At 46.8% G+C, this 23,794-nt stretch overlaps 1 protein-coding gene and 2 long non-coding RNA genes across 6 annotated transcripts in view; 2 read left to right on the top strand and 1 right to left on the bottom strand.

The window, feature by feature from the left end:
- Window positions 1–836: 836 nt before the first annotated feature.
- Window positions 837–23,794, bottom strand: part of LOC307209163 — an 84,714-nt gene continuing 61,756 nt past the window's right edge. Inside the window, exon 2 of the long non-coding RNA XR_013835364.1 lies at window positions 837–2,389. This is a non-coding gene — a long non-coding RNA (uncharacterized lncRNA). The remainder of the gene's footprint in view (window positions 2,390–23,794) is intronic.
- LOC307205409 (uncharacterized protein) lies at window positions 8,653–23,378 on the top strand. Of its 4 annotated transcripts, XM_079957749.1 has the most exons (4): window positions 8,653–8,850; window positions 13,050–13,430; window positions 16,528–16,714; window positions 18,604–23,378. In XM_079957749.1, the coding sequence occupies exons 1-4, from the start codon at window positions 8,668–8,670 to the stop codon at window positions 22,839–22,841; spliced, it is 4,989 nt and encodes a 1,662-aa protein (XP_079813875.1). In that variant the 5' UTR covers window positions 8,653–8,667; the 3' UTR covers window positions 22,842–23,378. The 4 variants fall into 4 exon arrangements, with proteins under 4 accessions (XP_079813875.1, XP_079813877.1, XP_079813874.1 ...); XM_079957748.1 differs by lacking the exons at window positions 8,653–8,850; window positions 13,050–13,430 and adding an exon at window positions 13,953–14,360; XM_079957750.1 differs by lacking the exons at window positions 8,653–8,850; window positions 13,050–13,430 and adding an exon at window positions 14,252–15,527.
- LOC307209200 lies at window positions 8,857–9,837 on the top strand. The gene is made up of 2 exons (XR_013835414.1): window positions 8,857–9,358; window positions 9,404–9,837. It is a non-coding gene; the product is annotated as an uncharacterized lncRNA (long non-coding RNA).

The raw sequence follows: 23,794 nt of genomic DNA, 5'->3' as shown, positions 1-23,794 counted from the left end.
TTCGAGTTGCAAGGCGTTTGACATTCAAGGTATGGCTGTATTACATATGCACTACAGTTGGGTTGAAACAGTTCTCTTTACACTTACCTGATTTGCACTTAATAATTTATAATAATAATTTATTATTTATACCCCGCCCCATCTGGCTGGGTTTCCCCAGCCACTCTGGGCAGCTTCCAACAAAATATTAAAATACAATAGTCTGTTAAACATTAAAAGCATCCTAAACAGGGCTGCCTTCAGATGTCTTCTAAAAGTCTGTTAGTTGTTTTTCTCTTTGACATCTGGTGGGAGGGTGTTCCACAGGGCGGGTGCCATTACCGAGAAGGCCCTCTGCCTGGTTCCCTGTAACTTGGCTTCTCACAGGGAGGGAATCACCAGAATGCCCTCAGCGTGGACCTCAGTGTTTGGGCAGAACAATGGGGGTGGAGATGCTCCTTCAGGTATACTGGATCGAGGCCGTTTAGGGCTTTCTAAAGGTCAGCACCAACACTTTGAATTGTGCTCAGAAACGTACTGGGAGCCAATGTAGATCTTTCAAGACTGGTGTTATGTGGTGCCAAGGGTGGAGAAATTCATACCTGGGGGGGCCAATTGCACATGTGGTCTGTGGTCCTCAGAATTCACCCCACCCCCTTCCATGGCTCTGCTTCGCACCTTAGCCAGCCGGGATGTCCCTTTAAACTCCTGACAATGCCTCCTCCTCGCCTGGATGGAGGGGAGAGAGTTGTGTGTGCATTTGTATCTCAGATATATCCTTCCCATACAAGGCAAAACTGTTCAAACTATGGCACTACATCTTTTTTTGCTTTAAAAAGAAAGCATTGAAAGAAGGGTTGTTTTTAAAATTTATTGCTTTATTTTTCACAACTTAATGCAAAGAAAAGAACTTCCCCTTTTTCCAGCCAGTGTGGTGTAGTGGTTAAGAGTGGTAGTCTTGTAATGTGGTGAACCAGGTTTGTGTCCCCACTCTTCCACATGCAGCTGCTGGGTGACCTTGGGCTAGTCACACTTCTCTGGAGTCTCTCAGCCTCACTCAACTCACAGAGTACAGTGGTACATACGCTTCAGGTTACATACGCTTCAGGTTACAGACTCCGCTAACCCAGAAATAGTACCTCGGGTTAAGAACCTTGCTTCAGGATGAGAACAGAAATCGTGTGGCGGCGGCACAGTAGCAGCGGGAGGCCCCATTAGCCAAAGTGGTGCTTCAGGTTAAGAACAGTTTCAGGTTAAGAACGGACCTCTGGAACAAATTAAGTACGTAACCAGAGGTACCAGTGTATTTAACAACAAGTACTTGAAAGACCAAACCGTGATGTAGCCGTGCTCTTTTCCATCCCTTTCCAAGAACTGCAACAATCTGCTCCTCCAATTGGTTCTCCCTTCACTGCAGTCAACTGAAGGCAACCAACTATGCCCTGGGGGCCCGATCTTTCTCACTGCCAATGAAAATGAATGAATAGAAGGAGAACCTATGCATGTGTCACCGACACAAAAACTTTGGATATGCACTCTGTAAAATAATGAAAGTTTACTTCCCCCCCCCCTCTATCCCCACTTCTCAACTCCCCAACCTTATATTGTATGTCTGTGTGTGAATTTTGATTATATCCAAAGTAACAGAGTAGCTTATAGCTAAGAAGCAAAATAGCTGTTCTAGGTGATAGTTCCTTTTTACAGACTACAATGTCCAGACTCTTGGTATTCAAAAGAACCTTACTTTCATAAACATATAACTGAGAAAAATATATTTACAATCTCATGCTTATTCAAACACGGGCATGTTCTCACTTGAATTGTCTTACAGTTTCTTACAAAAGGTTTTTACTTTCACCTCAGCAGTAATTCTGTTTTTGAACTTTTGAGCAGTAATTTTGATCAGCATTTAGTGATCTTCCACTGTTTCACTTCAGACAGATCACACTGACACACAATAGTATCCTGAGACATCTCTCTCAGCAGCACTTCTCCCTCATGCACAGAGAGAGAAAAGAACGGAAAAGCAGTTAAAAACAACAGTTACTGGAATAACAGTCTCAACAGAATGGAATGCCTCCCTCATGTGACTAACACACATGAGGGCTACTGTCAAAGGAAACTCCATCTTAAAACATTCTCATTTATGGAAATTAAACCATCATCCTTAGCACTTTCCCCAGACTTAGAGAAACCAGCGAGCCTTAAAACTAGGAGAGCAAAAAAGCTCAAAGACAGAGGGCACTTAGCGGCACCCATAGAGGAGATGATTATGATGATAGCTCCATTGATGTCAGTGAGCTTATTCTGAATAAAACAACCCATTGCTTTGTAGACCTCAGATCTCCAGAGGAGGAAATAAGGGGATTTGTGTCAGGAAACAGCTTCCAAACCCTGCTGCCAATGCATTCTCCTCCTAGCTACACTTGCTATTCACAGTTCATTGTCTTCTGGATCAGTGCCTTAATCCTTTGTAGATTCTGTATGTTATGTACTGAGTCAAATAGGATCCAAACTGCAGCAGTCTGATTGGTCCTAGAACAATAGGATCCAAAAGGCAGCAGTCTGATTGGTCTTAGAACAATAGGATTCAGAATGCAGCAGTCTGATTGGTCCTAGAACAATGCAGCAGTATGATTGGTTGGCAGGAACCACCCAGTCATGCTCCAGATTGAAGTGAATCCACAACCTGATTGGCTTACAGTAGAATTCCGGAATTAGCCAATCATGTGCAGCCCATTGTGTAAATAATGTATATAAAGCAGATACTTTGAGGGGACATTCATTCCTCCTCACCACTATGAGCTGAATAAAGAGCATGAAATCACTTTGCGACTCTGAGTATATTTCACTGGCGACGAAGGTGGGATCCCGCTGAGCTGACTGCCACACACAGCACCGCCACCTGCCGCACCGCTGCCTCGCACCGTGTATCCAGGCTTCAGCTCCGGGACACAAGGAACTCAGAATGGCAACCGACAGCAGCTTCTCGCCGTTCAACCCAGCATCCGGAGACTGGGAAGCGTACGCCTCCCGTTTCACCTTCCTCCTAGAAGCCAAAGGGGTCACCGATGAAGAAGACGCCAAGCGTTTTCAGCGTTTGCGGAGAGGAGACATTTGAAATCGCCCGGGCTCTCCTTGCGCCTGAAGACGTTGCTACTGTTCCATACAAAACAATAATGGAACAGCTGAAGGGGCACTTTTCGCCACAGCCCTCAGTGGTAGCTCGTCGAAATGCCTTCTATGCAAAGCGGCAAGCCCCTGGGGAAACCATAACTGGGTTTGTGACCTCTCTCCGCCAAGCCGCCCGGTTCTGCAACTTCTCAGAGCTGGAGAACATGCTTCGTGACCGCCTCGTCGGTGGCCTGAGGGATGAGAAGCTGCAACGACGCCTCTACGCTAAGAAGAACCTAACGTTCCAGGTCGCTCTGGAGGAGGCCCTGGCAACGGAAGCTGCCGAGAGGTCGACGCAAGAGGCACGGCCGAGCCAGCCATCCCAACCGAGGGTCCACCACGAAGACCTCACCGACGACTCAGGATCTGACAGGGAGGAGGTGCACCGAGTACAGCAGCGCACTCAAGCAGCCCACATACCACAGCTGCCTCGACGAGAAGGAGGGAACTGCGCAAGCTGTGGAGAAAGTCACGAGAGGAGGACCTGCCGTTTCCGCAACGCAGAGTGCAGGCAGTGCAGAAAAGTGGGACACATCGCCCGGGTGTGTCGGGCTCGGCCCACCCGATGCCAGGCATCAGATGACCAATCCAAGAACCCCAGGTCCCGGGGCCCAACGCACCAAGGCAACTCGACGGAGCTCACGGACTTCCAGGTATACCAGTTGCCCCACCCCAACGTAGAAAAAATTTATGTAGAGGTACAGATAGAGGGGGCCCCATGCCGCATGGAGCTTGACACGGGTTCAACTCTATCCATAATCTTGGCAAGGACCTTAAGGAAACTGTGTCCTACTGGGGGTCCCAAACTCAGGCCGGCCCCATTCACCCTCCGGGACTTCCAGAAACGTAAGGTCCCCACAATGGGGGTGGGGACCTTCAGGGTGCAATACCGAGGGCGGACGCGGCAACTGGACTTACTTGTGGTCAAGGGCCCCTACATTAGCCTACTGGGATTGTCATGGTTTGGACCACTGGGGCTAGCTGTCACCGGGGTGAACCACACTAGCTTACAAGTGGACGTGGACGCCATATGCAAGGAATTTCCGGGGGTTTTCGATGGGAAATTGGGACAGTATACGGGCCCCCCCATTGCTCTACAGCTTGACCCCGCAGTACGACCGGTCAGGCTCAAGGCCCGCCGGGTCCCGTTCGCCCTGAAACCCCGTATAGATGAGGAATTGGACCGGCTCATGGAGCAAGGAGTGCTGGAACCGGTGCCTAATGCCCCCTGGGAAACCCCAATCGTCACACCTGTCAAGCCTAATGGTTCAGTCCGCATCTGCGCAGACTACAAATGTACTATAAACAAGGCCCTCACGGCCCATGCATACCCAGTGCCAGTGGTCAGCCATGTCCTTGCCACCCTGGCTGGGTCGAAAATTTTTGGCAAGCTGGACTTGGCCCAAGCATATCAACAGCTGCCAGTAGATGAGGCCACAGCAGAGGCACAGACGATTGTGACGCACAGAGGAGCATTCAGGGTAAAGCGGCTGCAATTCGGTGTCAGCGTGGCACCAGGCATATTCCAGAATCTAATGGACTCTCTCCTTAAAGGGATTCCTGGCGTCACCCCCTTCTTCGATGATGTGTTGATTGCCGGGCCCACACCAGAGGAGTTTGAGGACCGCCTCCGCACCGTTCTGCACCGTTTCCAGACAGCAGGTCTCAAGGTGAAGCGGGAAAAATGTCTACTAGGAGTGCCCCAGGTGGACTTTCTGGGATTTATGGTGGACGCAGAAGGGGTCCACCCGACTGGGGACAAGGTACGGGCCATTTGTGATGCCCCAGTGCCCAAGAACAAGACTGAACTTCAGGCCTTCTTGGGACTATTGAACTTTTACCATTCCTTCCTTCCCCACAAGGCGGCGGTAGCGGAGCCCCTACACAGACTCCTGGACAAGCGGGCCCCTTGGGTGTGGGGCCAGCGCCAGGAGGCCGCATTCCAGGCAGTCAAGGACTTGCTTGTCTCAAACTCGGTCTTGGCACACTTCGACGAGAGGCTGCCGGTGGTGCTAGCATGCGACGCCTCACCCTATGGCATTGGCGCTGTCCTGGGACACCAACTCCCAGATGGAAGAGAGGTACCGGTGGCATACTTTTCCCAGACACTCAACGCAACTGAGCGGAACTACTCACAAATTGACAAGGAGGGTCTGGCAATCGTGAAGGGAGTTAAAAAATTCCATGATTTCTTGTACGGGCGGCCCTTCACCGTGGTGACTGACCACAAACCGTTGCTTGGCTTGTTTGCCCCCGAAAAGCAGACCCCCCAAGTGCTGTCTCCTCGCGTCCTCAGGTGGTCAATTTTCCTTAGCAGCTACCAGTATGCACTGATTCACCGCCCTGGGAAGGCGATGGGCCATGCGGACGCCCTCAGCAGGCTGCCACTACCGGAAACAGGCCCTGACCCAGCACCTGCACAAGAGGTTATGAGCCTGGAGCTGCTTCCCGACCGCCCCATTCAGGCACAAGAAGTTGCACACCATTCCAAGAAAGATAGGGTCATCTCCCGGGTCCTGGACTGGGTGTGGAGGGGATGGCCCAGCAGCAGCCCCGGGCCAGAATTCGCCGGCTACACAACCCGCAAACATGAACTGTCGGCCCACAAGGGGTGCCTGTTATGGGGAAGCAGGGTCGTTGTTCCCCAGCCCCTCCGAAAAAGGGTCCTCACAGCCCTACACGAGACACACCCTGGGGTAGTAAGAATGAAGGCCCTTGCCAGGAGTTATGTGTGGTGGCCGGGGATTGACGGAGAGATAGAGGCCTGGGTCAAACACTGCCAGGCCTGCCAAGAATCCCGCCCAGATCCCCCAAGGGCCCCAGTCCAGTCCTGGGAGTCCGCCCGAGCACCATGGTCACGACTGCATGTGGACTTCGCTGGCCCCTTTCAGGGGAAAACATTCTTCATAGTGGTGGACTCCTACACCAAATGGCTGGAAGTCGCACTGGTACCGTCCACTTCTACGTCCGCAGCCATCCGGGTACTACGCAGGCTGTTTGCTACCCACGGGCTCCCTGACACTCTCGTCTCAGACAACGGGACTGCATTTACGTCAGGAGAATTCCAAACCTTCACAGCGCAGAACGCCATCCGCCACATCCGTTCGGCGCCATTCCACCCTGCCACCAATGGCCAAGCAGAACGCATGGTGCGGACCACCAAGGAAACCCTTCGCCGCATGACGCAAGGGGATTGGGAGTACCGCCTTGCCACATTCCTTCTAGCACAGCACAGCACCCCCAGCTCAACAACTGGCAGGAGCCCCGCTGAACTACTAATGGGTCGGCGCCTTGCAATCAGATTGGACCGCCTTCACCCCGATAGAGCTCAGGATGAGGTAGTGGTGGGGGAAGGCAGGAACCCCCGGACCTTCGAGGCCCAGGACCCAGTGTACGCAAAGAATTTTGGGGCAGGCCCTGCATGGGTACCCGCCACAGTCACCAGGGTCACTGGCCCCGTGTCGTACGAGGTGCTAACAGATGGGGGGCAATGCTGGCGCCGCCACTGCGACCAGATACGCCGACGATTCCCGGGAGAAAACCAGGAGGAGGAGGACAGGTCAGAGGAGTCCCAAGGGAACAGTGGGGCAGTGAGGCCCATAGAGCAGCAGGGGCCAGCAGGAGAGGCAGAATCAGTAAATACAGAGAGGACCCGTGAGGCTGAAAGGACACCGGAACCAGAACCACGACTGAGCGAGCCGGTTGCGCCAGACCAAACAGCCCCATCACAGCCAGCATCCTTGGAACACGAGCCAGAACCTGAACCCCGGACCAGGGAACACCCCAGGCCGCAACGCACACGTAGGCCGCCAGCGTACCTTGAGGACTATGAATGCGACCTCCCGGGCAGGACTGGAACTTAGAGGGGAGGGGTGTTATGTACTGAGTCAAATAGGATCCAAACTGCAGCAGTCTGATTGGTCCTAGAACAATAGGATCCAAAAGGCAGCAGTCTGATTGGTCTTAGAACAATAGGATTCAGAATGCAGCAGTCTGATTGGTCCTAGAACAATGCAGCAGTATGATTGGTTGGCAGGAACCACCCAGTCATGCTCCAGATTGAAGTGAATCCACAACCTGATTGGCTTACAGTAGAATTCCGGAATTAGCCAATCATGTGCAGCCCATTGTGTAAATAATGTATATAAAGCAGATACTTTGAGGGGACATTCATTCCTCCTCACCACTATGAGCTGAATAAAGAGCATGAAATCACTTTGCGACTCTGAGTATATTTCACTGTATATCCCAGAATAACCATTGAGGTGTCCCCAGATGTTGTTGTCCAGTTCCCATCAGCTTCAGCCAGCAGGGCAGATAGTCAAGGAAGATAGAAACTCTAATCTGGACCTCACCACCTGGACTCTGCTGCCCTATATCCTTCCCATTGAAACAACCGTGAAAATAAATTTTGGACGCTATAGATTTAGCCTGGTCTGGTGCATGCAATGTCTTGTTTTGCAGCTGCATGATTTGTGCTTGTATAGTGGTGGCCATTGGCTATAAACAATAAAATTTATAGATATGATAGATTGAACTGCAAAAAAAAGTAATAAAATAATAAAACGATTATTATTTTTTTGGTCCTCACTCCCAAATGGTGTGTGTGTTTTTGCTTATATTGGGGGTGGGGTGGGGGGTGAAGAAGTATGAAGGCGAAAACTGCTCCCCTCCTCTGCTAAATGGATGCAGGAGACCAGAGGCAGCGAATGAAAAAGCAGGGAAAGACAAACCCTCCAAGTGCCACTATTTTCCAGGGATGTCCCTGATTTAGAGAAGCCGTCCTGGTTTCTGATTTGATCCCAGAATGTCCCGCTTTTCCTTAGGGTCTCCCTATTTTCATTGAAGAAATGCTGGAGGGAATGGAGTTATCCGACCCCCGGGCATCTGACAAGGCAATCCTGTATAGGGACGTTTGAAAATGTTTAATGTTTTATTATGTTTTTTATATATGTTGGAAACTTCCCAGAGTGACTGGGTCAGCGTAATAAGATGTGCGGTGTATAAATAGGAAAATTATATTTATGGAAAGGGATTTTCATCAGATTGGGTCGGTTGCTGGAGCTAAGTGATTGCATGATCCCAACCAGCAGAGCTGGGAACTGGACTGCCTCCTCCAGCTACACATTCGGGCTGCAGGCATAGCGGTCAACCTTCCCTTTTTTGCCGGAAATTCCCTTATTCCAGTGCCAATTCCAGCTGCTATCCCGGACTGTTAGATATCCAGTAGACTGTCCCCGGGACAGGTGAGGCTGCTGATCCCTTATTTTCAAATCTGAAAGTTGACAGCTATGGCTGCAGGGTGGCATCGTCCCAGCTTTCTAGAAATATTTGCTGATAAGGAAACCAGTGACTGCACATCAGATCACAAGGAGACTTATTTGTGCAACATTCTGGATATCCGAGAAGATGCCAGGTAGATTCCAATGATAGAATAAATTCTGAGGGACAGCGCAAGGGGGCGCATCCAGCCTCGCAGCCCCCCAGGGCCCAACCCACAGCCAGCGAGCTCCGATGCCCAGAGAGGCAGGAAAGGGGGCCAGCCAGGGGGACTCGAGAGCGGCTGCACTTTCCTGTCCCCCGCCGAGGAGAGCGGAGGAGCAGCGGCCCCGTGGCCTGGCGAGTTTCCCCGGAGAGGAGCCGGATTCCGCTGCAGGGACGGAGCGAGGAGTCCGAGGTGCAGGAGGCGGAGAGCAGGTGGGCCTGGCAGGATCAGGCCCCGAGCGGAGTCAGAGGCTGCAGGGCGCCCCCCCCCCCCAACCGGGCAGGAAGGGGAAGGGGCGCAGCTGAGGGGCAGGGCATCTGCAGGAGGGCACAGGGGCAAACATCTCTGGCTCAGGCTGGCACGGACCCTGCCGGAGACCCTGGGGAGCTGCTCCCTTCAGTCCGGAGCTCAAGGGGCAGAATGAGGGCTCCAAGGCAGCTGCCGCTTCCCGGTGGACGATGCATAGAGTCGCTCACGGATCAGCGGCGGAGCTGGGGCTTTTGCCGCCCCTCTCCCTGTCCCTCAGCAGGGAGCCCCGTCCTCTTCCAGGGTCCTCCCCACGGCGGAGAGGGAAGGGGAGGCAGGGGGGGGGGAATGGAAGAGCAGTGCAGCACGGGGGGGGGGGGCTCTTCCTGTGCAGCCCCCTGACACCCTTTGCAGGCCACTACTCCTGCCCCCCTTCCTCTGCCAGTGCCATTGATAAACCTATCGCCCTCATTTGTGAATTGGTCTGATCGCCTTTGAAAGCTCTCTTTTCTCTTGTAGTAATGATGTCCATCAGATTCATTTAGCAAGGAAATGGCTTCTTTTGTCTTCCTCACATCAAGGTACACTGTGCCTACACATGGAGGCTCTGTTGTTCTGTCAAGGCTAATAAAACAGCTAATAGATCTATTTCCCGGAGAAGGCACCTGATCTTTTCCGAAGCTGTCAAAGCTAGTGACCTCTTGTGTCTGCGTGTAAATCAGTGAGACAGGCTTAAGCCTGGTTCATTAATTGTTTTATTTCCACCTTCCTCAGTAAGGCTGCAGAGTTTTCAGATGAAGGCTGAGGGTTGAAGTGGGTGACAGTTTAGAGAATGCAGAAGAAAGGAGGATTCTTAAGATGTGTGGCATATGGAAATGAATTAATGATAATAAAAACGTTGAAGACAGTATTGTAAAAGACTGAGGAAGGCAAAATTGAAATTAGCTATTCATGTTCAGATTTCCAGTTACAGATAGGTAGCCGTGTTGGTCTGCCATAGTCAAAACAAAAAAAAAATCCTTCCAGTAGCACCTTAAAGACCAACTAAGTTAGTTCTTGGTATAAGCTTTCGTGTGCATGCACACTTCTTCAGATACTTCTTCAGATTATTACTCATTTCATTTCTATACTGCTTCATATTTCTAATTTTTTTTAATAATAAATTTTATTAAAATTTTCACAATATCTCCAATCATACAATTTTCCAAATCACATATTTTGACTTTTTGAACCTCCCTCAGCTCCTCTGACAATCATCCGTAATTAAATTTCTACCTTCACATTCCTTAATTATAGTATCGCCTTCAAGTAAAATCTTTCTATCCTCGTTTACATTCTTGCAATATTCCTTATTTTTTTCACAAAGCTTCTTTAAAACACACTAGCGTTGTTTGTTCCTCACATACACTCTTCAAATATTCTCTGAATTTTCCCCAGTCCTCTAGGAACTTGTGGTCTCTTTGAAGTCTGATTTTTCCAGTTAAGTTATCTAGTTCTGCGTAATCTGTTAGTTTTTTTCTCCATTCTTCCAAAGTCGGTAATTCTTCTTGTTTCCATTTTTGGATCATCAATGTTCTCACTGCTGTTATTGCGTACTGAAAGAGTTTACAGTCCCTCTTATTTATTTCATTTCTAGTTATTCCCAGTAGGAAGGTTTCTGGTTTCTTTACAAAGCTATATTTCAGCATTTTCTTTAATTCATTATATATCATTTCCCAGAACCCCTTCACTTTCTTACACTCCCACCACATATGAATAAAAGTACCCTCTTTCTCTTTACATTTCCAACATATGTTACAGGTTTTATACATTTTTGCCAATTTAACTGGTGTTATATACCATCGGTATACCATTTTCATAACATTTTCTTTTAACATAGTACATGCTGTAAACTTCAGATTTTCATTCCATATTTTTTGCCAGTCTTCCATATCAATAAAAGGTAAAGGTAAAGGTACCCCTGCCCGTACGGGCCAGTCTTGACAGACTCTGGGGTTGTGCGCCCATCTCACTTAAGAGGCCAGGGGCCAGCGCTGTCCGGAGACACTTCCGGGTCACGTGGCCAGCGTGACATCGCTGCTCTGGCCAGGGCCAGAGCCAGAGCCAGAGCCGCACACGGAAACGCCGTTTACCTTCCCGCTGGTAAGCGGTCCCTATTTATCTACTTGCACCCGGAGGTGCTTTCGAACTGCTAGGTTGGCAGGCGCTGGGACCGGGCAGCGGGAGCGCACCCCGCCGCAGGGATTCGAACCGCCGACCTTTCGATTGGCAAGCCCTAGGCGCTGAGGCTTTAACCCACAGCGCCACCTGCGTCCCTTCCATATCAATACTATACCCTAAATCTCTGGCCCAGTGAATCATTACAGATTTAACTTCCTCATCCATCGTGTGCCATTCCAATAATATTTTATACCTTTTTGAGATTATCTTACAATCATTGTTAACAGTTTCCGTTTGAAATTTCGAATCTTTTTCTTTATACCCTTTTTCTTTCACATCCTTTTTAAACATATCATTTATCTGGTAGTGGTGCAGCCAATCAAAAACATGTTCTTTTACTTGCTCGTATGGCTTCAATCTCCATTTCTCTCCTTCTTTTACCACTAAATCTCCGTAAGTAATCCAATTACTCCTCATATTAATTTTCTTGACTCCCATAACGTCTAATGGGGATAACCAGTGTGGAACCCCCATTTCTAATAGATTTTTATATCTGTCCCATACTTCAATTAACGATTTCCGGAAGATATGGTTTTCAAACGATTTATAACTTTTTTCTTCTCTTGCCATAGATATGCATGCCACCCAAATCTGTTATCTGCTTCATATTTTTAAGAAAAAAAATCTAATTGAGAGAAATCTCATTGCAGTTTGTGTCCATAGGATGTTGAGAACATAAACTCTGTAGATCTAGGAGTTCTCTCCTCCTGATAGTCTTAGATTTGATTGTTCTTTCCGATAGAACAGGAGGAACGAAACATTTATGGGCTTAAAGCTGCATTAATTCTGGAGGCCACATTCCAGTGAGCTTTGAGGCCAATGTATGCACATGCATGTGCACACAGAAAAGATATGCAGACCATAAAGTCACATGCACACACTCACCAGAGGTGCTGCACACACTCACCAGACATGCCATCTAGCATACATACAAGTCTTGCAAACACAATCAGTATGTTTAGACCTTCCAACCCCAGTCTTGGGGGGAGGAAAAATAAGAGCACAAGAAGACCCTGCTGAATTAGCAATGAGATCTGTGAAAAAAAGTCCCTTCTGATTGTTCTTTAGAAATCCTCTTTAAAGAGCAGCCAGAGGGATCATTTATTTTCCTTTTGCCCCATTTCAGCACTGTGCTGGTTTGTGCTGAAATTGGAGTTGAAAAGATCTCTCTAAGGGCCCTTTAGGCATCTTTCTCTCCAGGACAGACAGAGATCTTCATCCTATGATCAGATCAGGAGATGGAAACGGCAGGGACTAGCAGGAAACACCCTGAGGCTTGGCAAGCCATATGCAGCCAATGGACTGCAAGTTAGAGTGTCTTCAGTCAAGAGAGTTTGTGACCATCAAATATAAAATATTTTGGAGTGGGTTGTTTGATTTTGTTGTTCAATATTCCTTTTGTCTGTTTGTTTCTTAGACTGTGCAGATACCATACATTTAAAGCATGTGGCTTCGCCCAGAGAACCACGGGACCTGTAGTTTATTGCTACAGTTCTCAACACCCCTAACAAACTGCAGCTGGCAGGATTTCTTGGGTGAAGTCATGTACTTTAAGTGTTAGGTGGGTCTGTCGCAGCCTTAATCATATACGAAGATCTGTTGCTGCCTTTCCAACATGCTAGAAGTTGCAGCCAGGATCAGCATTCCCTGTCCACTGAACATGCTCAGTCCTCTCACTGGGTTGTTTTTGGATTTCCCTCCCTCTGCCTTGGCCCCCCCCAATATTATTTGTACTTCCATAAACCTTGATGTTTCCCCGAGTCTTTGAATAACTTCCCCTCGTCCCTGGGTGGAGTCATTTGGGTGACATAATGATTGTCATTCACAGCCTGAACATCAGAAATAGAAAGAGTAATAATATATTTCAAAAACTGGCTAATGGTTAAAATGTGCTTTTGTTTTTATTCTTGGGTTTTATTTTACTTTGTGTCTAATTCTTTTCCAGCAGGGTGGTGTAAAAATGGAAGAGCAGGGACCCAGGAGACCCATTCAAAGGGAAAGACTGGAGTGCAAAGGAAAGAAACCTCCTGCCGGCCAAGTTGGGACCATCAGGGATCTTCTGCCTCGGGCAGATTCATGTCAGATTAAGCAGGAGCCAGAGGAGGGGCAGCCGCAGCAGCACTGGGATGCCGAGAAGCAGGATTTCCTGAAGACGATGCAGCTCCCTCGTTCACGATGGGAAACCCCACAGGCTCCCAGTCCTCCCCAATCTGGGAATAGTGTCCTCTCCTTCAGGGGAGCTGCAGATGCCAGTCGGTGGCCCAGTGGGAGAGTAGGGGGAGCAGACCAGACCCTGCTCCCAGACACTGAGGGGCTTCTGGGAAAGGTAAGTGCCCTCCTTCTTGTAAAGAAGCTGGTAAAATGTGGTCTTGACTTTGCTACCACTCAGTGGATTTGTAACTGGCTGACTGACCGAACCCAAAGGGTGCTCATCAATGGTTCCTCTTCATCCTGGAGAAGAGTGACTAGTGGGGTGCCACAGGGTTCTGTCTTGGGCCCAGTCTTATTCAACATCTTTATCAACGACTTGGATGATGGACTCAAGGGCATCCTGATCAAATTTGCAGATGACACCAAACTGGGAGGGGTGGCTAACACCCCAGAGGACAGGATCACACTTCAAAACGACCTTGACAGATTGGAGAACTGGGCCAAAACAAACAAGATGAATTTTAACAGGGAGAAATGTAAAGTATTGCACTTGGGCAAAAAAAATGAGAGGCACAAATACAAGATGGGTGACACCTGGCTTGAGAGCAGTACATGTGAAAAGGATCTAGGAGTCTTGGTTGACCACAAACTTGACATGAGCCAACAGTGTGACGCGGCATCTAAAAAAGCCAGTGCAATTCTGGGCTGCATCAATAGGAGTATAGCATCTAGATCAAGGGAAGTAATAGTGCCACTGTATTCTGCTCTGGTCAGACCTCACCTGGAGTACTGTGTCCAGTTCTGGGCGCCACAGTTCAAGAAGGACACTGACAAACTGGAACGTGTCCAGAGGAGGGCAACCAAAATGGTCAAAGGCCTGGAAACGATGCCTTATGAGGAACGGCTAAGGGAGCTGGGCATGTTTAGCCTGGAGAAGAGGAGGTTAAGGGGTGATATGATAGCCATGTTCAAATATATAAAAGGATGTCGCATAGAGGAAGGAGAAAGGTTGTTTTCTGCTGCTCCTGAGAAGCGGACACGGAGCAATGGATCCAAACTGCAGGAAAGAAGATTCCACCTAAACATTAGGAAGAACTTCCTGACAGTAAGAGCTGTTCGACAGTGGAATTTGCTGCCAAGGAGTGTGGTGGAGTCTCCTTCTTTGGAGGTCTTTAAGCAGAGGCTTGACAACCATATGTCACGAGTGCTCTGATGGTGTTTCCTGCTTGGCAGGGGGTTGGACTCGATGGCCCTTGTGGTCTCTTCCAACTCTATGATTCTATGATTCCTCTCACCTGGGTTTCCAGCACCTGGAGGTCACAGGTCCAGTGCCTCCAGACATGGAGGTTCTGCTTAGCTTTGGTGGTGAATATTCCTCCTCCCTGCACTTTCTCTCTAATCCACTTTAAAAAGGTTTGCTAGACCAAACCTTACATGGCAGGTTTGTGATCATATCTCCTGCTATTCTTACTTTACCTAAACAGCTGCAGGTGACTCTGAGTTTTATCAGAGCAGAAGCTGTGTCAGAAGAGGTGACCTTCCACCAACCCCCGTTTTCCTCCTCTAAATTGCCTCCATTTCCAAAATGCTCTTTGGTCCCCACTAGGGTAAAAATCTTGGCACGTCTTGCAGCCTCAGCAATCCCATGTGTAATCGCATTAAATAGTTGCACAAATGTACCAGCTGTGGTCCTGCACTGGCAGCAAGGCTAACAAACAGGGGAGCTGGGAACGTGCTCTTCCCATCTCTCCCTGCATCTGCCTCCTGACCTAATTGTCCCACCCTACCTCATGATTTGGCCGGCCCTGAGGGTGAACTGTGATGAAACCAGGCACTCTCTTATGAGCCATAACTAACAAACTTTCCATTTTGCCCAAGCCAGGAAACTACAGCTGCCAGCTTTGGAACAAGCTGGGATATTAAGCTAACTTCAAACTGTGCTTGGTGAAAACAGGAAACTCTGGCTGATCAGTGGCTTCGTGGTTTGACTGATCCCACTGATAGTAGTAAAAATAGGAAGCCCTGTTGCGTTCAACGGGGTTGTTTGGACAGAGTCTCTGATCAGCATGCATAGCAGGACAGGCTTAAAAAGGTAAAGGACCCCTGACCATTAGGTCTAGTTGTCACCGACTCTGGGGTTGTGGTACTCATCTCGCTTTATTGGCCGAGGGAGCCGGCATACACCTTCCGGGTCATGTGGCCAGCATGACTAAGCCACTTCTGGCAAACCATAGCAGCGCATGGGAACGCCGTTTACCTTCCCGCCGGAGCGGTACCTATTTATCTACTTGCACTTTGATGTGCTTTTGAACTGTTAGGTTGGCAGGAGCAGGGGCCGAGCAACGGGAGCTCACCTCACCCGGTCGCGGGGATTCGAACCGCCAACCTTCTTATTGGCAAGTCCTAGGCTGTGTGGTTTAACCCACAGCGCCACCCGCGTCCCAGGACAGGCTTAGGAAGCTACTATTATTATTATTATTATTACTTGCATCCTCCCTATCTGACTGGGTTGCCTCTGCCCATCTGGGTAGCTTCCAACAAAATAAAAACTGTCAAAAATTTCCTTGTAAAAGGCTGCCTTCGGAAGTCTTCCATTTTGTAGAAATGGCCTTCGATTTTAAAGAATTGCCCTCTTTTCGGAATCATGTGGTGTAAACATGTATGTTGTCCTCTAGGTCCAAACACACAGAGACTCACACATAGTAGGAACAAGCAGTGCTTTAAAGTGCTTATCTTGCAAACTTGCCATCTAAGTTGTTTACTCCTGACCAAAGTTCCTGTTTCCCAAAAGGACAGGAGGGGGAGCAGAGGAGGAAAGGGATGGGTTTGAAGGCTCTTCCTGCCTCTCTCCCCTGAAGAACAAGAGCAAAGGGTGTTTGCGGGCCAGGAGGGCAGAGGAGGAGGCAGCGAGGGCAGAGGGAGCAGTGGGCGGATCCCCCGCCTCTCCCAGCCGGTCCTGATTCAAGCAAGGGGCTTCCTTCTTCTCCCTGCAAGGGCCACCCATGTATTCAGAGCAGTCCTTTGCAGATTAACTCTTAAATTCCAAGGGATCTACTCTCAGGCCACTAATGTGCATACCATGCCAGCCTTAGGAAGGAAGGTGGGACAGGCAGGTGAAAGGAATTGCCAAAGGTGATCGAAAATGGGTGGAGGCTCTTGGGAAGTGGGTGCCCAGTTGGGGCTTCTCCAGGGGCAGCGGAATGTCTTGGGCAGGAGAATCCCTGCAGGGGCTCTCAGACTCCCTTGGCTTCTTCTTCTTCCCTCCCTCCCAGGAAACTGCAACTTGCTCTGGATTCTGCGCTCCTCAGGAAGCTGAACCTGCAAACCTAGCTGAGACTGAACCTGCAACCCTGGCCAGGATGGAAGGAGGAAGATGGATGGGTGACCTGGTCAGGCTGTCTCCCGCATCCCTCCCCACAACCTCTGAGCATTCCCTCCCAGGACCCTTGGAGAAATCTGGTGAGTTCCAGGGGGGAGGAGATGGGGACAGGGATAGATGGATGGCGGAGGGAGAAAGAGGAAAAGATGGAGAGGAGACAAATGGAAGGAAGTTCCTGACAGGAAGAAGGAACGGGTGAGGCCTTCTCCAAAGCAGCTCTTTGTTTCTTGAATCCTTTTCCTAAAGTAGTGGGGGCAGATTTTCTTCCTCCAGGCTTTGACATCTTAGGTGTTATTTCCATGGCAGGAATAATTGATGGTAATGATGTTGCACACCAATCCTGAAAAATGGGTGAAGGGGAATGGAAATGTTTCCCATAATTATTTATAATTAATGTACATAAATTGTTTCTATTACTCTTATTTGTTATAGACAGGGTCAGAATGATATATTCCACCAGCATCAAAACACAATAAATGCATGCACCTCCCCAGTTTGGTGGGCTTAAGGGACAAAGGACCAGTTATCATGATACACGATTCCTGTGGCTGGAGGCTCTACACTTAGGATTGGGCATATAAAGTCCAAGAGTGTCTGGTATTATAAGCAAATTGTGTAAACTTGCCAATCTTACAGACTGGGGTTGTTTGTGAGAGTGAGTGAGTGGGATAATAATTTTAGCGCCCCTTGGTTCTCCCGCACAGACGCGAGACAACTCTAGTAGTAATTATCTCAGGTTTATTGCTCAAACTCACAAATCACTGTGGAGCTCAGACTTCAGCATGTTCATTCCAGCTTGCAGTTGCCGAACCCTCCTGCAAAGAAGCCCCCACCCCACTTTCGCTTTCTTTCCCCCTCTTCTCGCAGATTCTCTCGAGCCTACGATTTTTTGGACAGGCTATTTCCAGGGTCTCTGTGTCAGAGCTCAAACTGAAAACAGTCTGTGCCCCCCGGCACCCCCTCTTCCTGCTCTTTGTTCTTTGCTCCTGCTGCAGCTTGGCTGCTCCTCCCATGCTTCACATTCCAACTGAATCACATCTCTTGCGCTCTCAGGCTCTGTAAGCGGAGCCACGAGAGGCTTGAGAGTCACGGAGCTGACACCCTGTAATTTTGTCTGTCCCTAAGCTTCCATGGAGATACTGTGGTACAACCTTGGTGCAAATTTCAAAATAAGTACAAAAAGCCAACAAAGAGACTCAGAGGTTTATAGTGGCACCAGCTTTCCTGGTCAAGAGTCCACTTTGTCAGACTGCAGCCCACAAAAGCTTAGACCATAATACATTTATCTGCCTTTAAGGGCTGCAAAAGATGAATCAACAGAAGCATAGTTCACCTATGGAATCCATCCTACAGGAGACAGTGACGGACAGCAACTTGGATAACTTGAAAAAAAAGGATAAGACTGATGTCTCTGCTCTGCCCTCGCGGTCCTAGGCAATAATGCTTCTTGATACTCGTTTCTGGAAAGCACACGAAGGCAGAGAAGACTCTTTTGCTCCAGTCCTGCTTGCCGGTTTCCCACAGGCATCTGGTTGGCCTCTGTGAGAAGAGGATGCTGGACTAGGTGGGCCTTTGCCTGATCCAGCAGGCTCTTCTTAGGTTCCAATATATTGCAATATTTTTACAGTTACATGTAGCACTTAAGTTTTATTTATTTCACAAAGGAGATACTGTTACTTTAGCCTGAGATCATTCACTTGAGAAAGAGAAATAGAGATGTGTCTAATAAACCAGTTCCAGCATAGATCTGTATTGTAAAATGAAGATGCCTTAGTAAGTGTGAATGGAGTGATCATGTATTGCTCTTGCCATTATATTGCCATTATTAGCTTTCGTAAAATTTGGAACCTCGAGAGGATAGTGGAGAATGAAGGTGTTACAATGAGAGAAGGTGCAGATTGGGATGGACAGGTGTTCAGTTCCCTTTTTGTCTTTCTTGAAAGTCTAACAGGATTCTCTTTCCTCCCAGACTCCCAAACAGGTGAGGAAGATGAAAGTCAGAATTCTATGGAGCCACCTGTGAATTTATGCGAAAGAACAAAGAAATTGAGGATACAACAACAAACTCACAAAGGAGAGAAACTATTTGAATGTATGGAATGTGGAAAGAGCTTCAGTCAAAGTGGAACACTTAGAATACATCAACGAACTCACACAGGGGAGAAACCATTTAAATGTATTGAATGTGGAAAGAGCTTCAGTCGAAGTGGAACACTTAGAATACATCAACGAACTCATACGGGGGAGAAACCATTTAAATGTATTGAATGTGGAAAGTGCTTCAGTAGAAGTGGAAATCTTAGAAGACATCAACGAACTCACCCAGGGGAGAAACCATTTAAATGTATTGAATGTGGAAAGAGCTTCAGTGAAAGTGGAGCATTTAGAAGACATCAACGAACTCACACAGGAGAGAAACCATTTAAATGTATTGAATGTGGAAAGTGCTTCAGTCAAAGTGGAGCACTTAGAAGGCATCAACGAACTCACACAGAAGAAAAACCATTTAAATGTATGCAGTGTGGAAAGGGCTTCAGTCGGAACGGAGTACTTAAACTACATGAACAAATTCACACGGGGGAGAAACCATTTAAATGTATTGAATGTGGAAAGTGCTTCAGTCAAAGTGGAGATCTTAGAATACATCAAAGAACTCACACTGGGGAGAAACCATTTAAATGTATTGAATGTGGAAAGTGCTTCAGTCAAAGTGGAGATCTTAGAATACATCAAAGAACTCACACTGGGGAGAAACCATTTAAATGTATTGAATGTGGAAAGTGCTTCAGTCAAAGTGGAGATCTTAGAATACATCAAAGAACTCACACTGGGGAGAAACCATTTAAATGTATTGAATGTGGAAAGAGTTTCAGTGATAGTGGATCACTTAGAAGACACCAACGAACTCACACAGGGGAGAAACCATTTCAATGTATGGAATGTGGAAAGAGCTACAGTCAAAATGAAGCACTTAGAAGACACCAACGAACTCACACAGGGGAGAAACCAGAGAAACCATTTAAATGTATTGAATGTGGAAAGAGCTTCGGTGAAAGTGGGAAACTTAGAAGACATCAACGAACTCATATGGAAGAGAAACCATTTAAATGTATTGAATGTGGAAAGAGCTTCATTCAAAATGTACACCTTAGAATACATCAACGAACTCACACGGGAGAGAAACCATTTAAATGTATGCAGTGTGGAAAGAGCTTCATTCATAACGGAGCACTTAAAGTACATGAAGAAATTCACACGGGGGAGAAACCATTTAAATGTATTGAATGTGGAAAGTGCTTCAGTCGATATGAAATCCTTAGAATACATCAAAGAACACACACTGGGGAGAAACCATTTAAATGTATTGAATGTGGAAAGAGCTTCAGTGAAAGTGGAGCATTTAGAAGACATCAACGAACTCACACAGGAGAGAAACCATTTAAATGTATTGAATGTGGAAAGTGCTTCAGTCAAAGTGGAGCACTTAGAAGGCATCAACGAACTCACACAGGAGAAAAACCATTTAAATGTATGCAGTGTGGAAAGAGCTTCAGTCGGAACGGAGTACTTAAACAACATGAACAAATTCACACGGGGGAGAAACCATTTAAATGTATTGAATGTGGAAAGTGCTTCAGTCAAAGTGGAGATCTTAGAATACATCAAAGAACTCACACTGGGGAGAAACCATTTAAATGTATTGAATGTGGAAAGTGCTTCAGTCAAAGTGGAGTTCTTAGAATACATCAAAGAACTCACACTGGGGAGAAACCATTTAAATGTATTGAATGTGGAAAGAGTTTCAGTGATAGTGGATCACTTAGAAGACACCAACGAACTCACACGGGGGAGAAACCATTTCAATGTATGGAATGTGGAAAGAGCTACAGTCAAAATGAAGCACTTAGAAGACACCAACGAACTCACACAGGGGAGAAACCAGAGAAACCATTTAAATGTATTGAATGTGGAAAGTGCTTCAGTAGAAGTGGAAATCTTAGAAGACATCAACGAACTCACCCAGGGGAGAAACCATTTAAATGTATTGAATGTGGAAAGAGCTTCAGTGAAAGTGGAGCATTTAGAAGACATCAACGAACTCACACAGGAGAGAAACCATTTAAATGTATTGAATGTGGAAAGTGCTTCAGTCAAAGTGGAGCACTTAGAAGGCATCAACGAACTCACACAGAAGAAAAACCATTTAAATGTATGCAGTGTGGAAAGGGCTTCAGTCGGAACGGAGTACTTAAACTACATGAACAAATTCACACGGGGGAGAAACCATTTAAATGTATTGAATGTGGAAAGTGCTTCAGTCAAAGTGGAGATCTTAGAATACATCAAAGAACTCACACTGGGGAGAAACCATTTAAATGTATTGAATGTGGAAAGTGCTTCAGTCAAAGTGGAGATCTTAGAATACATCAAAGAACTCACACTGGGGAGAAACCATTTAAATGTATTGAATGTGGAAAGAGTTTCAGTGATAGTGGATCACTTAGAAGACACCAACGAACTCACACGGGGGAGAAACCATTTCAATGTATGGAATGTGGAAAGAGCTACAGTCAAAATGAAGCACTTAGAAGACACCAACGAACTCACACAGGGGAGAAACCAGAGAAACCATTTACATGTATTGAATGTGGAAAGAGCTTCGGTGAAAGTGGGAAACTTAGAAGACATCAACGAACTCATATGGAAGAGAAACCATTTAAATGTATGCAGTGTGGAAAGAGCTTCATTCATAACGGAGCACTTAAAGTACATGAACAAATTCACACGGGGGAGAAACCATTTAAATGTATTGAATGTGGAAAGTGCTTCAGTCGATATGAAATCCTTAGAATACATCAAAGAATACACACTGGGGAGAAACCATTTAAATGTATTGAATGTGGAAAGTGCTTCAGTCGATATGAAATCCTTAGAATACATCAAAGAACACACACTGGGGAGAAACCATTTAAATGTATTGAATGTGGAAAGTGCTTCAGTCAAAGTGGAGATCTTAGAATACATCAAAGAACTCACACTGGGGAGAAACCATTTAAATGTATTGAATGTGGAAAGAGTTTCAGTGATAGTGGATCACTTAGAAGACACCAACGAACTCACACGGGGGAGAAACCATTTCAATGTATGGAATGTGGAAAGAGCTACAGTCAAAATGAAGCACTTAGAAGACACCAACGAACTCACACGGGGGAGAAACCATTTCAATGTATGGAATGTGGAAAGAGCTACAGTAGAAGTGGAAATCTTAGAAGACATCAACGAACTCACACAGGGGAGAAACCAGAGAAACCATTTAAATGTATTGAATGTGGAAAGTGCTTCAGTAGAAGTGGAAATCTTAGAAGACATCAACGAACTCACCCAGGGGAGAAACCATTTAAATGTATTGAATGTGGAAAGAGGTTCAGTGAAAGTGGAGCATTTAGAAGACATCAACGAACTCACACAGGAGAGAAACCATTTAAATGTATTGAATGTGGAAAGTGCTTCAGTCAAAGTGGAGCACTTAGAAGGCATCAACGAACTCACACAGGAGAAAAACCATTTAAATGTATGCAGTGTGGAAAGAGCTTCAGTCGGAACGGAGTACTTAAACAACATGAACAAATTCACACGGGGGAGAAACCATTTAAATGTATTGAATGTGGAAAGTGCTTCAGTCAAAATGGAGATCTTAGAATACATCAAAGAACTCACACTGGGGAGAAACCATTTAAATGTATTGAATGTGGAAAGTGCTTCAGTCAAAGTGGAGTTCTTAGAATACATCAAAGAACTCACACTGGGGAGAAACCATTTAAATGTATTGAATGTGGAAAGAGTTTCAGTGATAGTGGATCACTTAGAAGACACCAACGAACTCACACGGGGGAGAAGCCATTTCAATGTATGCAGTGTGGAAAGAGCTTCAGTCATACCGGAGTACTTAAACTACATGAACAAATTCACACGGGGGAGAAACCATTTAAATGTATTGAATGTGGAAAGTGCTTCAGTCGATATGAAATCCTTAGAATACACCAACGAACTCACACGGAAGAGAAACCATTTAAACGTATGGAGTGTGTTAAGAGCTTCAGTCAAAGTGGACACCTTAGAAGACATCAGCTAACTCACACACAATGTATTGAGTGTATTGAATGTGGAAAGGACTTCAGAGGGAGTGGAGACCTTAATATTCATTAGCAAATTCACACTAGGGAAATTATATAAATGTATGGAGTTTTCCACTCAGGGTTCACTACTTACACCAAGAAACTCATAAAGGGGGAAATCAGATGTAAATGCATGGAATGATGTTTTAGTGTTTGTACTTAAATTTGTATACACATACGTATGTATAAAAGTAATGAAGGTCATATATACTAAATGTACAAAATAAGTGGCAACTTTTTGCTAGATAAACAAGGAGGGAGTGTGAATCTGGAATGCTCAAGGTGTGTGTTGAATCTGTTTAGTTTTCAGGTCCGCCTTTCACTGCCAAAATGATGGGCTGCCCTTGTCTTGTAGATCAGTATTCCAGGCGCTCATTACTTGAACTTTGCATAACCCATTGAAGACCTTTTTACTGATAGCATTTTCCAGCTGAATGAAAGGTACCTGTGTTAAATGTTCATTTGGTATTGCTTTTGAAACTCATCTATTTTCTGTGCTCTTGTGTACCTGTTTAGAGCTGTTTTTATTAAATATTTTCTGCATTGGCTTTTGACCTGTGGAAGGTGACCAGTGAGGGTGTTTTTTGTGTTCCTTAGTTCACAGAAATGTTTTAAAGGAATGTGGAAGAATTAGGGCTAGGGGAGGTTAGTGAAAGGGACTGAGGAGTGGGAGACTGATTTGTTGTGAATGTGGGAGGTGGAGAGGGAGAGAAGAGAGAGCTCCGTTATTTGGTCAGGGCTGTGGCTAAAGGCCTTGGTCCAGCTTTTCTGGGAATTGTAGTTGGCTGAGGAGGCTCAGAAACCTCTGAGAGGTTCCTCCCAGAACTACAGTTCCCAGAGTTCCTAGGAAGTGAAGATGGTTGTGAAGTCTCTGGACAGAGGTCAGCAACCTAAGGGCCACGGGCTGGTTCCGGCCCAAATGGGTTCTGGATCCGGCCCACGGAAGGTCCAGAAATCGCATCATGTTTCTGATTCATATAGTTT

Source organism: Podarcis cretensis (genome assembly GCF_951804945.1).
Source record: "Podarcis cretensis genome assembly, chromosome: 2".
NCBI classification, from domain to species: Eukaryota; Metazoa; Chordata; class Lepidosauria; order Squamata; family Lacertidae; genus Podarcis; species Podarcis cretensis.
This window is presented reverse-complemented; position numbering and strand designations above follow the sequence as displayed.

What these genes read in the sequence shown, in the direction of transcription:
- LOC307205409 (XM_079957749.1), top strand. Translation starts at nt 8,668, where the DNA reads ATGCCCAGAGAGGCAGGAAAGGGGGCCAGCCAGGGGGACTCGAGAGCG. An exon ending in GTGCAGGAGGCGGAGAGCAG is followed by an intron (nt 8,851 to 13,049) that starts GTGGGCCTGGCA and finishes ATTCTTTTCCAG; the next exon opens with CAGGGTGGTGTAAAAATGGA. An exon ending in AGGACCCTTGGAGAAATCTG is followed by an intron (nt 16,715 to 18,603) that starts GTGAGTTCCAGG and finishes CTTTCCTCCCAG; the next exon opens with ACTCCCAAACAGGTGAGGAA.